General features: G+C 40.3%; 1 protein-coding gene across 1 annotated transcript in view; it reads left to right on the plus strand.

The window, feature by feature from the left end:
• The first annotated feature begins 3,008 nt into the window (after positions 1-3,008).
• The window catches only part of LOC128503245 (histo-blood group ABO system transferase-like), a 34,327-nt gene continuing 21,338 nt past the window's right edge, over positions 3,009-15,997 (plus strand). Inside the window, exons 1-3 of the mRNA XM_053473284.1 lie at positions 3,009-3,073; positions 3,227-3,361; positions 3,986-4,825. Of these exons, the coding sequence (XP_053329259.1) occupies positions 3,009-3,073; positions 3,227-3,361; positions 3,986-4,664 (879 nt within the window). The 3' untranslated portion in view covers positions 4,665-4,825. The remainder of the gene's footprint in view (positions 3,074-3,226; positions 3,362-3,985; positions 4,826-15,997) is intronic.

Genomic DNA, 15,997 nt, shown 5'->3' on the forward strand with positions numbered 1-15,997 from the left:
TACCCCCTCTCCCTCCCAATCTATCCCATCTACCCCCATCTCCCTCCCTATCTATCATATCTATCCCATCTACCCCCTCTCCCTCCCAATCTATCCTATCTATCCCATCTATCCCCTCTCCCTCCCAATCTATACCTATCTACCCCTTCTCACTTCCTATCTACCTCTTCTGACTCTCTAACCCCCTCCTAACTTTCTACCCCCCTTTGAAGTTCACTTACCTTGGGCGCCGGATATGACGACATATACCGGCGCTCGGCTTGAAATGCCGGCACTGCGACCAAGGCAGAGGCCTCGCGGTCACGGAGAAGAGTGAGAGGCGCCGAACGGTTGCTGAGAACTTAATCCTCAGCGACCGCTCGGCGCCTCTCTTTCTCTCCTCCGGGTCTATTAAAAAAAAAAGCCAGCGTTTCAATTGGGGGGGCACACCAGGGGGCACAGCATGATGTTGGGGGGGCCATGGCCCCCTCTGGCCCCCCCCTGCCGACGCCACTGATCTCAGAATGTTTGCTGGGTATGAGGGGATCGCAGGGTTCTCCGGCCCTAAAAGCCCCAATTATATGTATAGAAACAGCAGGAAACGGCTTTATAAATTAAACGGGGTAAATAAAACCCCATTATTATTCTTGTAAATACCCCACCCGGTGACACAAATACCCAGCAATAGATTACAAAGTATCATAAATTAGGGCTCTTTAAAAAAATATTTTTTATAAATAACCTATTTTCCCATTCTTTTGCTTGCAGGTACGGCTTGAAATCCAGCGAATGGCACCCTAGCATCATATTTCGCTGCGCAGTAAAGAAGTATGTTATCTAAAAAGGGGATAGTGGATCAATTTACAAATTATGGAAGGTCTATTTGTTTAATTATCATAATATTAACCCCGTAACTACAGGGTAAGAAGATAATACATGCTTATCTTGGCCAGTCTGTCTGCCATCGATCATGGCATGATGTTAACAAAGATGTAAGCAGGACCCAACATAGATAAATCCAGCACACATGCTTCGGGCTCTGCACATACCCCCAACATCTTAAATCTTAAAATATTTCTTCAATTTAAGCAGTAAAAATGTCAAAAAATTAAAAAGTGGGAAAAAAAGAAAGAAAAAATGTATTGAAAACCCCATACCCTTCCCACGTCATTTTTGGACCATGTGATAGCTATTAACCCCTTAAGGACAATGGGCGGTTCCTAAAACCATTGAAAACAATGCATTTTGAGCCCGTACATGTACAGGCTTTGTCATTAAGGGGTTAATCCTATAGTTTCCATAAACTGAGTTAAATCATAAATTCGCAACGTGATAGGAACCTTCTAATATTTCCTTTACAAACTACATGAAAAAACCCGGCCGTATGACGTGTTTGCAAATGTATATATTTCAAAGCATTTTCTTTTCATTTGAATTACTTTGCATGGGAATGATTTAAAAAGAAAACCATAACTGTCCTAAAAAGACATGATATATATATAGTTTGGCTGGGCTCTCAAAATGAGAAACGGGAAGATTTCTTTTGGAGAAAGGAAAAAAAATCTCTGATCATCACCTTTAAAAACAGTAAAATAATTTGTACTTAAGGGGTTAAAAAGAGTTAATGATAAATACGTTTTTTTCCTGAGAATATATTACAAAAAAGGATGCTCTGTTACAGATTAGAAAAATAACACATTATTTAATTTATTTCTCTGAGCATGTATTTTTAGGTATTTTACACATAAAACATAATTAATAAAACATCATTCCAAAAATCAGAGGATAATAAAGTGTGTTATTCAATGTTTTTCCACAGCACAAGTGATGACATCAGACTTTGGTGCCTAGAGTGATACAAATAGAAACATTATATCAAGGACATTGTATCAAGTTCTAGATACAAATAGAATCCTAAGGACATTGTATCCAGTTCTAGATACAAATAAAATCCTAAGGACATTGTATCCAGTTCTAGATACAAATAAAATCCTAAGGACATTGTATCAAGTTCTAGATACAAATAGAATCCTAAGGACATTGAATCAAGTTCTATATATACGGTAACTAAAAAGAACTTAGCTGGAAGGTTAAGACTAGTTTTTATGTTAGAACCAATCCTGATGTTATGCTAACGCCTGAGTTCTAGGTCCTGGGCTCTAGAACCAGCATGATCAACTCAGCTTGTTCCTCTACAGAGGTCAATAAACCGTTGGGTAGTGACAATTCTTGGCTTCAGAGTTTTATGTTTGAGGTCATGTTAGAATAAACTGTTAAGGCAATCAAACCAAAAGGACCCTTGAATGCATGGTAAAGTTGAATTTGTTTACAATGGATTAAAGGGTATTGTAGAGTGGATATGACATCATTATACAAATATAAATGGGGACAATACCAACTGCTCTCTGAGGATCTGTCCATTAATAGGACTGTACAAAGAACAAGAGGTCATCCATTCATTTAAAGGAGCAAAAAACGGTTCCTTACAGCAAGAACAGTAAACATATTTGATTCACTAGCTACAAAGGATGTCCTAACAGATTCCTTTAAATATGGGTTGCAAAAAAAAACCAAAACTTTTTCTGGAACAATAGCGGAGGTGAACTTGATGCACTTGAGTCTTTTCTCAACCTAAGTTACTATGATGACTTAAATTTTCAAATGTATGACTGCAACTCCAGCATTTTATGGGTGGAAACCCAGTCCTGAGTATGACATGAGGCTAGATAACTTTTATATTGGACCAATAGTTGCTACCATAACTAGGAACATCTCAGGAGGCTTCCCATTGACCACAAAGCTGGCGTTAGAGTTATAAAGGTCCATACCGTGGGCAGAACTGTCCGGAGCCTCTCTCATCTTGCCTCTCGTTCCTCTAATATTTACCTTAACAGATAAACATTAATATAATGGGGTGTACTGTTTGTACATATGTTCCCCTTGACTACAAAGCATACATCCAGAGAAAGAGAACATCAACAAAACATAATACAGCTTACTTACTTTGCAAAACAAATATTAGGGTGTTCATGGTTGGACTGGTGGCAGGAGCTCTTTCCATCCTGTTCATCATAACTATTGTTGGATACATTATGTAGGATGACATATTACATTGTGGAACGCAATATTTCTCTTGGAAATATGTCTTGTAATTTACGTACTGGCTAGAGGCTACCACATTGTTTATCTTGGTCTCTAAAGAAGACGTTAGGGCTTTGTAAACAGAGAGAATCTTTATAATTTCTAGGAGGACAGATGTTCTACCGATAACTCCCTGGCTTGCACCCATTGTCTGGGACGGCTTTTACAACAGAGACATTCTGAACGCTCAATACCACCAGGCTGGAGTCCGAATTGGTCTTACGGTCTTTGCCATTAAAAAGTAAGTACCCAATATTGATGTAATTTGTAGTGTAATCTCAGTATTTTAAAAGTATTCCCATACCATTGATTCAGATCCATGGTAAACTAGACAGACATGTTGGAATTAGAAAAAACTCACCTTTGCCTCGGAGGTGGGATAAGCAATATATGGCCATATGGCTGATGGAATCCCCAATATTTATGCCATAGTATGCTTAGGCCACCTCTATGCCAAAGTACTCCAATATTCGGTGGGTCCTAGAGCTAAACCCTGCCTACTGAATTTCTAATTGGCTGAAACTAAACATTAAATCTAAACACAGAACAGACTGCAGACTGAGTCAAACGCAACAAATGCGTGGGGGACACCTTGTAAAGGAAACAGAATCTGAAGCTAAGAGCAGGACCGATATCAAAGAATCAAAAGTGAACGGCAGAGCACAGGGAAATCCAGGAATGGATTACAGGAAAGAGGGAACTGTAGTAACACAGGGGAACTGTAGTAACACAGGGGAACTGTAGCGAGACAGAGGAACCTGAGATATGCAGCTCCGCAGCTCAGATGAGGCCTGACAATGTGTATCTTTTCTTGTATGATCTTTATTTGTTATCTTATTTTGTTTTGTTTTTTTATTTTTTTTAGATATGTTATTTTTATTAAAGATTTTATTGAAACGGCTGAGAAATTCTTCATGGTGGGACACAAGGTCAACTATTACATCTTCACCGATCGTCCCAACGACATTCCCAACTTCACTCTCGCAGAAGGCAGATCTCTGTCTGTTCTTGAAGTCCCCGGATACAAAAGATGGCAAGATGTAACCATGAGGAGGATGCAGATGATCAGAGATCACACTCGCGATCACTTTGTCAATGAGGTAGACTACTTAGTGTGCATCGACGTGGACATGGTTTTTTCCGACCACATTGGAGTGGAGATCTTAGGCGATGTGGTCGGAGTCATCCATCCTGGGTTCTTCGGAGCATCTCGTGAAACTTATACGCATGAACGCCGACCAGAGTCTGCGGGCTACATTGCTGTAGATGAGGGGGACTTCTATTACACGGGGTGTTTTTTTGGGGGTGCAGTAGAAGAGATTTATAAGTTGACTAATTACACCCATCATGCTATGTTGGCAGACAAAGCGAAAAACATGGAGGCTCTCTGGCATGACGAGAGCTATTTAAACAAATATTTTCTTTCTCACAAACCGACCAAAGTCCTCTCTCCTGAGTATGCGTGGATGAATTATTCTGGCTCTCCAGTCGTCGTAAAGGTAAAAAGACTTATCCAGGTCGACAAAGACTTCAAGGCCGTCTGAAGCAACTGACCAGCCTGGATAAAATACGTCTTTAGCCAATAATTTTCTTTAATGTTATATTTTAATTACAAATAATATCTCTAAAATTAATAAAACATACAGAACCCGAAACTTTAAATGTGATGTGAATTGAAATGAAAGCTTTTCTTTAAAAAAAAAATGTTTTTACAATGTGAAATGATTACATTTATTAAAATACATTTTATTATGTGAAGGACGGATCTTCTAATCAAATAAATAAATGTACTTTATTATTATTTGTGGAACTTCCAGAAAAAAAAAATATGGTTTTCAACAAAAGTCAGTAATTCCAACAATATACAAACATCACTACGATATTGTTAAGCAGAAACATACAAATGATAGAGATGCAGAGCTTTGTCCGTTAAGAGGAACTCTCACCATTTTTTTATTCCTTGTATCAGAATGAAAATAAGTTTAAAAAGTATATATTCTTTTAAACAATTCTAGTTTTTATCCCGTAATATAATGTTTTCAGGTAGTTGCATATCAGCCGTTTGTATGATTCTCACTCTGTTATCTGAGCCCCAATCTACTTGCCGTAGGGCCAAACGGGTCGCATGCCCCCAACCGTCCCACATTTTCTATCATGGCGGATATTCATGAGTTTGGCCGATGGGAGTCCCCATAAAATTCAAGTCGTCCTCGTTCCTGTACCCCACGAGAGATGGCCCTACCTTAAGGATTTTCTAAGGGGTTATGATATTCTTATTATTTATTGTTTTCTATAGAGCCATCATATTCCGTAGCGCTGTACAATGGGATACCAAATGAAACTAGATAGCTCTGCAGTTATCAACCGTAAATGGATCCAAGAAGGTCCTCTGTTCTACCAAAAGGCCAAAAAAAAGTATGTAATGTCTCTATTGTAGCCATGAACAGACCAGGCCTGTAAAATGGAGATGAGAAAGTATACAAAGCTATCAGCACTCCATGCCGTAACGTTTGTGTACTCATAGAGTCTTTATTTCTGTGTTGTTAAGCCTGGTATGTTTGTCAGATGAGTGGAAGTTTGCGTATACTTTGCAAATACAGCTTTGCAAACTATGCATATTTTTGGAGGAAAAAACGAGTTAATGTGCGGGAAGCGTTACCTCCATAATCTCCAAACAGACGTGAAAACAACTAGATGGATAAGGAGTTGTAGTAGGATGCGTCGCTTTAATTGGACTAAAGAGGAAAAGAATGTGTTGAAGTAGAATTGGACAGCCTTAGAAATGTAAACTCTTGCTATTAATATTTATTTTCGTAAGTCTTGAGTGTAAGCTCACAAGCCGAGCACTCATTACCTAATGCATCGGCTCACCTTAGTCTCCATGGCCGCGGCTGCTAAACCCTGGTCAACAAAAGGTGCTTAGAACCGAGGTTGCCAAGGAGCTCCCTCTCCCAACTACCCCTCGTCTGAGCCCCACTACAAGAACAGCCCCGTAGGGAAAGAATTGGACGGAGGGGCCCCATGAATGAAGTGCCGGACGAGGTACCCCGTTGAAAGCCTAGTGTTAAGGGTTAAGGCATGACTAGGCAAAATTTTAGCACCTAAGGTGTTAAGCTTTTGAGGCACGTGCAAGACCAGAAGGGGGGGGTAATTGCCCTCCCTGAGGGGGTATATAAAGGGGGGGTTTATGCTATAGGGTCAGCATTTAAAAAAAATATTGTCCCGCCCATCCCTCCCTGATTTTTGCATTAGCCGGGGGCTCAGGTTTTTCCGCTGGTACGGTGCAGGAGTTAACCCTCTAGGTCCGGTACTTGTTGTGCACAGAGGTATAAGTGCAGGACACTCCGGGGGCAGCTGCCCCTGTGAATCGTAGGGTCATGTGACTGCCGCACTGGGGGACGCCGGCAGTTCCAGCAGGGATACAGGTGGACACGCCCATACCAGCAGGTTTACTTCATGGTTATGATTGGTTATCATTGTTGTTGTTATTTTGACGGTGAAATGTTTATATACTGGGCCAAAATATGTTTGGCTAATAAACGGTTATAAAATTATCAATGATAATGTAAACATTTAATTAAAGGTCCGCACCGCGGACAAATAAAATCCATAGTTGACAATTAATAAAGTTTTTGAAATAAAGAATTGTCTCTTGTTTTATTTAGAGGGGGGGGGGACCGAAACTGGACGCTACTTCATTCATGTACATTTGTGCAAAATAGCACTCTGGTGGAGCAAGTTATTTTGGGTTAAAAAGGTTTTTTTAGGGTTTAAAGGTGCAGCTGATCCTAGCCTACAAACATTTTCAGAGAATTACGGGTAAGACCCGGTAAGGTACGGGGCAAGGGAAATCAAGATCCAAAGGGTCCGGGTGACACAAGAGTGGGCTTATATTCCTGGGCACAACTGGTGAACACAACTGAAGATGGGGTTAAAAGTCCTCTGCAGCTTTAGTTCCGTGACAAGGACCAACATCAGAAACCTTCAGGGGGAACTCCGGGGACCCCACCATGTCACAGCCCATAATCTTAGTCCTTCAAGGTGTCCTCAATGTTAAACAAAAAGCCCACCCATTATCTCCATGACCGACCAAAATATCCCTTTCCTCAGAGTTCTTCATGTCTTAAAAATGGTGACCCACCTTTAACCCAAGGACCCCCATGTTAAAGAAGAACAGACCCGCCAGTATTTATGCTACAAGCCCTTGACACCAGACCCTGAGAGGCAATGGTGACCTCTAGTGACAGAATAAATGAGCTCATGTAGATACAGCTTCCAGCTTCCACGCTCATCTTCATCCCTCCATACTAGGAAGGTCTCAGTGAGTGAGAAGGTCTACCTGTTGACCAACAAGCTATCCAAAAAATTCCACACACCTGGATTCCTTGAGTAATTTATATAAAAGCCCGTTACCCGCCATGTCTAGACACATTTTGGGGGCTTTTAGGGCTGCAGAACCCTGCGATACCCTCATACCCAGCAAACATTCCGACCTCCTAGAAAAGAGGGGCATCAGGGGAAGAAAGAGGGGCATCAGAAGAGGAAAGAGAGGTATATGTATTTGGCTGGGACACTTGTGAGATATACATATTCTACAGTCACGGAGGTGCCATGGAGATATACATGGAGATATAGATAGACACCCATTACTGATATACCTTTTGGCTGCCCTAAATTTTTTGTGTGATATCAGGAAATATTTAGTTTCTGAAATGTCCTAAATAGTCTTTGCAATTCCAGCATTTCGGAAACTCGTAAAACCTACCAGATTTGACGAGAGATACCAAGTGTTCAGGGAGAAGAAAGAGGAATCTGAGTAAGTTCTGAATATGTCACTTCAATATTCCTTTAAATCAACTTCTAATAAAAAATAAATAAAAAAAAAACCTTTCCCTCGGCTCTCCTCTAAGTTTAATCATTTAATTTTGTATTTTTTAGCAATTTTAAAGGGATGGTGACTGCGATTCTTTGGGAGGGCAACGACCCGCTGCTGCATATGGCGGAGGTAACGTTAAGACTCCTTGCTACATTTTTTATTAGCTTGTGCTGTATTCTTTGTGAAAGGATCCATAGTTGTTATTTATATTAATTTTATTAATTGAATTATTAAATTGCAAAAATAAATACTTGAAACGAATCAGTGACATGAAAAGCAGGCAGGACTTCCCTTGGAAAACGCGGAATACCAACCACTGATTGAGCGTGGCAGCAGGTAATCATAACCTTTCCTTACTAATGCACCAAGGGCCGTGAGCTTTACAGATCTATTACCCTCACAAAGGTTTACGGAACCCTTTATAGAGCTGCTATTCCAGAAGATTAAAGCCCTATGGCTTGTTCCTTAGACCACATGATTAAAAGGATTACCAGTTTAGTCAATTCGTTGGCATAAATAAATAAAAAATGATGTCATAAACCAAAGCTTTAACCGATCGCATCGTTTTCCCTCTCAGGGTCTGGCCGGGAATTCTGCACGTCAAGTCCACAGACGCAAAGCATGAAGACACCTCAGGTTTCCAGTCAACGGCGACAGTGACCACCGCTAAGACAACTCTCAGCCACCTGTCCACAGTGGAGGCTCGGGATTCTGCTTACAAGGTTAGTGTTTACTCAGCTAGCACCACGTGTAAGCAATCCGGTGGCTACTGCTGTCTACTACCTGCGCAATCCAGCCGGCTACCAGCACTTCTGCACAGCTGGACAATTGGCTCCAGCCCTTTATCTGCTATCGTAATCCACGATACTGTGAAAAGTAGAAAGGCGCTTTTTTTTTAAAATAATTTCCTTTTTTTTATCTAGAAATTTATCCAGGACACAGAAACTGAGCTGGCTAAAATTAAGGAGGAGACGGAACAGCAGCTCTGTGAAGCTCAGCGCTGGAGGGAATGGTGGAGACAATCCATTCTGAAAATAAAAGAATTGTACCTGTGAACGCCGCCTCTTATCTTATATTTGTAATACAAACTATGTTTTATTATTCAGCTTTATCTATAAAGTATTGACGCTTGGCTACATTTTTAACCTTTTTTTAACTTGTCTTTGTGATTTATTATTATTATTATTTATTGTTTTACCGTATTTGCTCGATTATAAGACAAGGTTTATTTCAGAGCAAATGCTCTGAAAAATACCCCTCGTCTTATAATCAGACCTCAAATAGGTCTGACTATGAGACGACTGCAGCTGCAGGGGACCTGGATCCTCCTGTCTCTCTAAGACGAGACCAACCACTGATTAAGGTTTGTGTCTTTACAGCAGGAAAAACGGGCGACTAGATGGGGTCAAATGGAGCCGATCTGCTGGCAGGTTCTATGTTTCTGATAATATATTAAAAAGCAAATGCATTTTTCCCAATCTAATAAAACGTGTACGATCCTGTCTGTTAGGGAGTTGCTTGCCGATGTATAATTCATAGGCCCATCTGGCATCTCACAATTATATGGAGTTACGACATTATTTAATTATTATTAATTAATTCTTGGGAATTACAAACAAAACCCAAAACATTTGAGCGGAGATTATTCTTTTTAACAAAAGCATTAAAACACACACTTATACATATACACACTTATCCATATACCAACACACACATACATATACACACACGTATACATACATATATATATATATATATATATATATATATACACACACACTTTTATATCTACACACACGTACATATACACACACTTATACATATACCAACACACACATACATACATATACCAACACACACATACATACATATACACACACTTATACATATACCAACACACACATACATATACACACACGTCTACATATATATATATATATATACACACTTTTATATCTACACACATGTACATATACACACACTTATACATATACCAACACACACACATACATATACACACACTTATACATATACCAACACACACATACATATACACACACTTATAAATATACCAACACACACATACATACATATACACACACTTATACATATACCAACACACACATACATATACACACACTTATAAATATACCAACACACACATACATACATATACACACACTTATACATATACCAACACACACACATACATATACACACACTTATACATATACCAACACACACATACATATACACACACTTATACGTATATATATATATATATATATATATACACACACTTTTATATCTATACACACACTTAAACATATACACACTCACATGTACCTCACTCTGTGCCTTATATACATATCTACACATTTACATTTAAATCACACCTCACACCTTACCTACTCTCTGCAGACTCAGCAGAAGGCTCATCCTTAGCGGATGGGGTTGACAAATAAAAATATATATAAATGAATTCTGAGGAGTTGCGTTCTAGCGAATGAATGGTTGACAGTTGGGTGGTATGAATGCAGGATGGGAGAATTAACCCCAAATACTGGTTCTCCTAAACATTGACGCTTGTGAGGTGTGGTTTGACTGATAATACATAGTTATTACCATTCCTTACCAGAATAATTATAGGAGGGGTGGAACATCTCGTACCGACTGTACAAAGGACTCATATAGTCATCCAACGTGACAGAATACATCATCACCCATTCTCTCAAATCTCTGGAAAAATGAAAATAACTCAAATCAGTAAGTAACTCGACAACAAATAATATATATAATTCTTTACTGCATTGTGACTAATCCCGGCTGTTTCGAGAAAGAGAAACAAATATGCGTTCTAGAATCTGAGGACCGCAGTCTAAGGGGTAGAATCGCTAAACCTTGATATGTATCGCAACGAGATGAACATTTATTGTCGGGGAGGCTTGAAATTTCACAATTCGAGACTTGATACAAAGTAGACTTTTACCCCTTTGTCTGTTTAAATAATTCCCCTCCTTGAGGTGTCTCAGACAGGCCGTTTGGTTCCTCCGGCTACTGCAGAGAAGACACGTACGATTAAAAAAGATGGATTCAGGTGTTCTAATTTGCTAAAATATTTTGAAATCACAAATGTTAAGTGTCTGCATTTTTCGTCTCTGTATGGGGGAGGGGAGCTGAGTCCTGCACCTGTACATATTGGTGTAGCTTGTATATTTCTATTATCCTACTACTAGTTGCTCTAAATCTGTGGATATTTCAGGGTTATAAAAGGACTTTCACATATTTCATAAATAATTTCTACCCATGACGGGAAGACGGTTTCTTAATTAGAATTTAACTATTTTCTTTAAGGGTATTTTGTTTAAAATTCATATATTTTATATTTATTTATTATATAATTTTAGAACCCCTTTTATGTGTTATTCCTGACAGATAAACATTACAGACTTTTGTCCCTTATCTTTTCGTGATAATGGTATAGAGAAAGCATTGTGATTGGCTAGGATCACACAGCTGGGTTCCGGATGATCCAAAATCATCAGGATATCAATGCATTATTAGAATTTTCTGATAATTCTACTGGATTCTGATAAAATGCAGAATCTGTAAATTCACCCAATTCAGTGATAATTTAAAACAGTGTATAAATTTTTTTTAATCTATAAACAAATAATGTTAGAGTGTATGTAAGTATTTTGTGTTAAAGTGTTGTGTATGTTGGTACATGGTATGTGTGTTAGTGTATTGTGTGTTTGTTAGTACATGGTATGCGTGTTAGTGTATTGTATGTATTTTAGTACATGGTATGTGTGTTAGTGTATTGTGTTAAAGTGTGTGTATGTTAGTACATGGTGTGTGTCTTAGTATATTGTGTGTGTATGTTAGTACATGGTATGTGTGTTAGTATATTGTGTGTGTATGTTAGTACATGCTATGTGTGTTAGTGTATTGTGTGTATGTTAGTACATGGTGTGTGTGTTAGTGTATTGTGTGTATTTTAGTACATGGTATGTGTGTTAGTATATTGTGTGTGTTTGTTAGTACATGGTATGTGTGTTAGTGTATTGTGTGTGTTTGTTAGTACATGGTATGTGTGTTAGTGTATTGTGTGTGTATGTTAGTACATGGTGTGTGTGTTAGTGTATTGTGTGTATGTTAGTACATGGTGTGTGTGTTAGTGTATTGTGTGTATTTTAGTACATGGTATGTGTGTTAGTATATTGTGTGTGTCAGGCCCGGACTGGGACAAAAAATAGGCCCGGGCATTTAAGCCTGAGCAGCCCATATTTATTTATTTATTTATTTATTGTTACAGCCCACCCTTCATGTACCACCTTTGCATTTAATCATTCAGACAAATCATTAACACATTCATTAATGCAGTCTCACAAATCAAGCAATTCATCCTCACATGAATTCATTGTCATACGCATTCACACAACTCCTCCACACATTTATTCATTAATTCTCATTCGCATTCACACTACCCCCTCTCTTCATCTTATTTGCCCCTTCTCACTATGTAACCCCCTTCCCCACTTCTCAATATGTACCGCCTCTATCTATCCCCTCTCCCCCTTTCTCACTATCTAACCCCCCTCTGCCCCTTTTCACTGCACCCCCCTCCCTCACCCTACTTACCTTGTTGCCGGAGCAAGCGGCAACTGCGACCGCGCCTGTGCCAGGGCAGGATTGACTTAGGGGCTGATGGAGCTGCAGCTCCAGGCCCCCACCTTAAAATAGGCCCAGTCAGGACCGGACTGACTGGTCCTATATGGCAGCATTAACGCAGAGCCCCTTAAGCCCGCCGCAACTACCCCCTCCTAACTATCTACCCTCTCCCTCTTTGAAGTTCACTTACCTTTCAGGAGTCCTGCGGTGGGGGTGCAAGGCCTCTGCCTCCCAGCTCTGCCACTGTATGGAACAGTATAGAGTGATGGGAGTTATGATGTACTTTTAGAGCATAATTATATAATGAAAAATACATTGGAAATGGTACAGCATAACACCCATCACTCTCACACACTTACCAATCAACACACATATACACCAATCCACACACATATACCAATCCACACGCATACCAATCCACACATATACACTAATCCACACATATATACCAATCCACACACATATACCAATCCACACACATATACCAATCCACACGTATACACCAATCCACACGTATACACCAATCCACACACACATACCAATCCACACATATATACCAATCCACACACATACACCAATCCACACACATACACCAATCCACACACATACACCAATCCACACACATACACCAATCCACACATATATACTGATCCACACACATACCAATCCACTCTCACTTAATGCTTTCCTACCTTTCCTTTCTTCTTTCAGCTTCTTCTCCTCTTCTTCAGTTCTTCTGTCTTCTCTGTCTTCTTCCGGGTCAGAGGGCACGGACAGCGGTGGGTGCGGCTTCAGTGTTGTGCGCCGGGACCTGAAAACAAACCCCGGCGTACAACAGCTGTTGCCGCGCGGATCACAAGGGAGCGATATCGGAGGTCTTTAACAGACCTCCGGCTCCCTTGAGTGATTTTAAGCCGGGTTGAACCCGGCTTAAAATCACTCAAGGGAACCGGAGGTCTGTTAAAGACCTCCGATACCGTTCCCTTGCGAGCCTGCTCCTCCAGCGGCGGACATTACTGTCCGTCTCTGGAGGGGTGCCGGGTGCCGCAAGTTGGCACCCCCTGATGAGCGGCCGCCCCCTGGAGTGTGGCGCCCTGTGCGCTCGCACACCCCAAAGGTCGGCCCTGCCCTAAGGGGCCGGGAAGCCCCCACCAGGGCCGTCCTTACGGGTGTGCGGCCGCACAGGGTTTAAATTAAAACATCGGGTTTTTTTTTTTTTCCAACTTTATTTAAAAGCCTCCATGTTAAATAAAGTAAAAAAAAACCCCGATGTTTTAATTTAAGCCCTGTGCGGCCGCAGACCCGTAAGGCCGGCCTTGGTGGGGACTTCCCGGCCCCTTAGAGTGGCGGACCCGGTCGCAGTTGGTAGGGTAGGGGCCTGGAGCTGCAGCTCCATCAGCCCCTATGTCAATGCGGCCCTGCCGTGGACCGGCCCACCGGGCAAATGCCCGGTGTGCCCGATGGCCAGTCCGGGCCTGGTGTGTGTTTGTTAGTACATGGTATGTGTGTTAGTGTATTGTGTGTGTATGTTAGTACATGGTATGTGTGTTAGTATATTGTGTGTGTATGTTAGTACATGGTATGTGTGTTAGTATATTGTGTGTGTATGTTAGTACATGGTATGTGTGTTAGTGTATTGTGTGTGTATGTTAGTACATGGTATGTGTGTTAGTATATTGTGTGTGTATGTTAGTACATGGTATGTGTGTTAGTGTATTGTGTGTGTATGTTAGTACATGGTATGTGTGTTAGTGTATTGTGTGTGTATGTTAGTACATGGTATGTGTGTTAGTGTATTGTGTGTATGTTAGTACATGGTATGTGTGTTAGTGTATTGTGTGTATGTTAGAACATGGTATGTGTGTTAGTGTATTGTGTAATAGTGTGTGTTGGTGTATGGAGTTAGAGCGAGTGTGAGTATGTAAATGTATGGTGTTAGAGAGTAGGTGTGTAAGTGATTGGCAGAGGAGCGACATTGGCCCCGCCCAGGTTCCACCCACTTCCCACCCCATTTTATGCTAGATCTGCCTCCTTAGCTGAACTAAATAAGGGGGGGGGGATTTTCCCAGGTACATTAAAAGTAGATAAATCGGGGGATACGAGACTAAAGCACAATATTGAAAAACATGATCATAAGTTGTGGAATCCTTTTAAAAACTAAATGAAATAATGTAAACGTGTATCGTTGACTTTTAGTGGTGTCCCATTTATTTTGCGTCCTCTATTTCAGGGGATACCTTTTCTCGGAGAAGATGTTATATTCTAGCTGCCTTTTCTTTCGTTTTCACATTCTTGTTCGGCTGGTGAGTTTAAATCGATGTGACGCTGGCTTTACAATTCATGCATGATGGGGATTTAAATATTATATTTCTTTAATATGATTAAATATCCCATATTTTACACCCACGGGGGGAACGCCGTCCCTCTTCATCTTGATATAGACACAAGATTAGAGCAGTATCCCTGTTTTAGCCCCAAACTCCTCCCCTGATGCCCCTCTTTCCTCCCCTGATCCCCCTCTTTTCTGGGATCTCAGACAGTGGCGTCTCCAGCTTTCATATTTAGGGGGGGCACATGGGGGTCCAGGGACCAAAGTAGGGGGGCCAATTATAAAACGGTACATATACACTATATATATATAAATATATATATATAGAAATATTACACCCTGCTTCTGATATATATTAATATTAACCCCTGCTGGGGATATATGTTGATATTAGCCCCTGCTGCGGATATATACTTATATTATACCCTGCTGCTGATATATATAAATATTTGACCCTGCTACCAGTATATATTAATATTAGCCCCTACTGCCAATATATATTATTAGTCCCTGCAGCCAATATATATAATTAGCCCCTGCAGCCAATATATATTAATATTAACCCCTGCTGCCGATATATATATATAAATACTAGACCCTGCTGCCAATATGAATATAAATACTAGACCCTGCTGCCAATATATGTTAATATTAGCTCCTGCTGCCAATATATGTTAATATTAGCTCCTGCTGCCGATATATATTAATATTAGCCCCTGCTGCTGGTATATATTAATATTGGACCCTGCTGCCGATATATATTAATATTAGACCCTGCTGCCGATATATATAGTATTGGTCCCTGCTTCCTATATATATTAATATTAGACCCTGTTGCCAATATATAAATATTAGCCCCTGCTGCCAAAACATATATAAATATTTGCCCCTGCTGCCAATATATTTTATAGTGAAAAAATTGGACCCTAATAAGCATTTCCTTGGGTCCTGCTCAGCGCTTCCTTGCATGCAATCACTCCCTCCGCTACCACAACAAA

The sequence above is a fragment of the Spea bombifrons genome, chromosome 8, assembly GCF_027358695.1.
Source record: "Spea bombifrons isolate aSpeBom1 chromosome 8, aSpeBom1.2.pri, whole genome shotgun sequence".
NCBI classification, from domain to species: Eukaryota; Metazoa; Chordata; class Amphibia; order Anura; family Pelobatidae; genus Spea; species Spea bombifrons.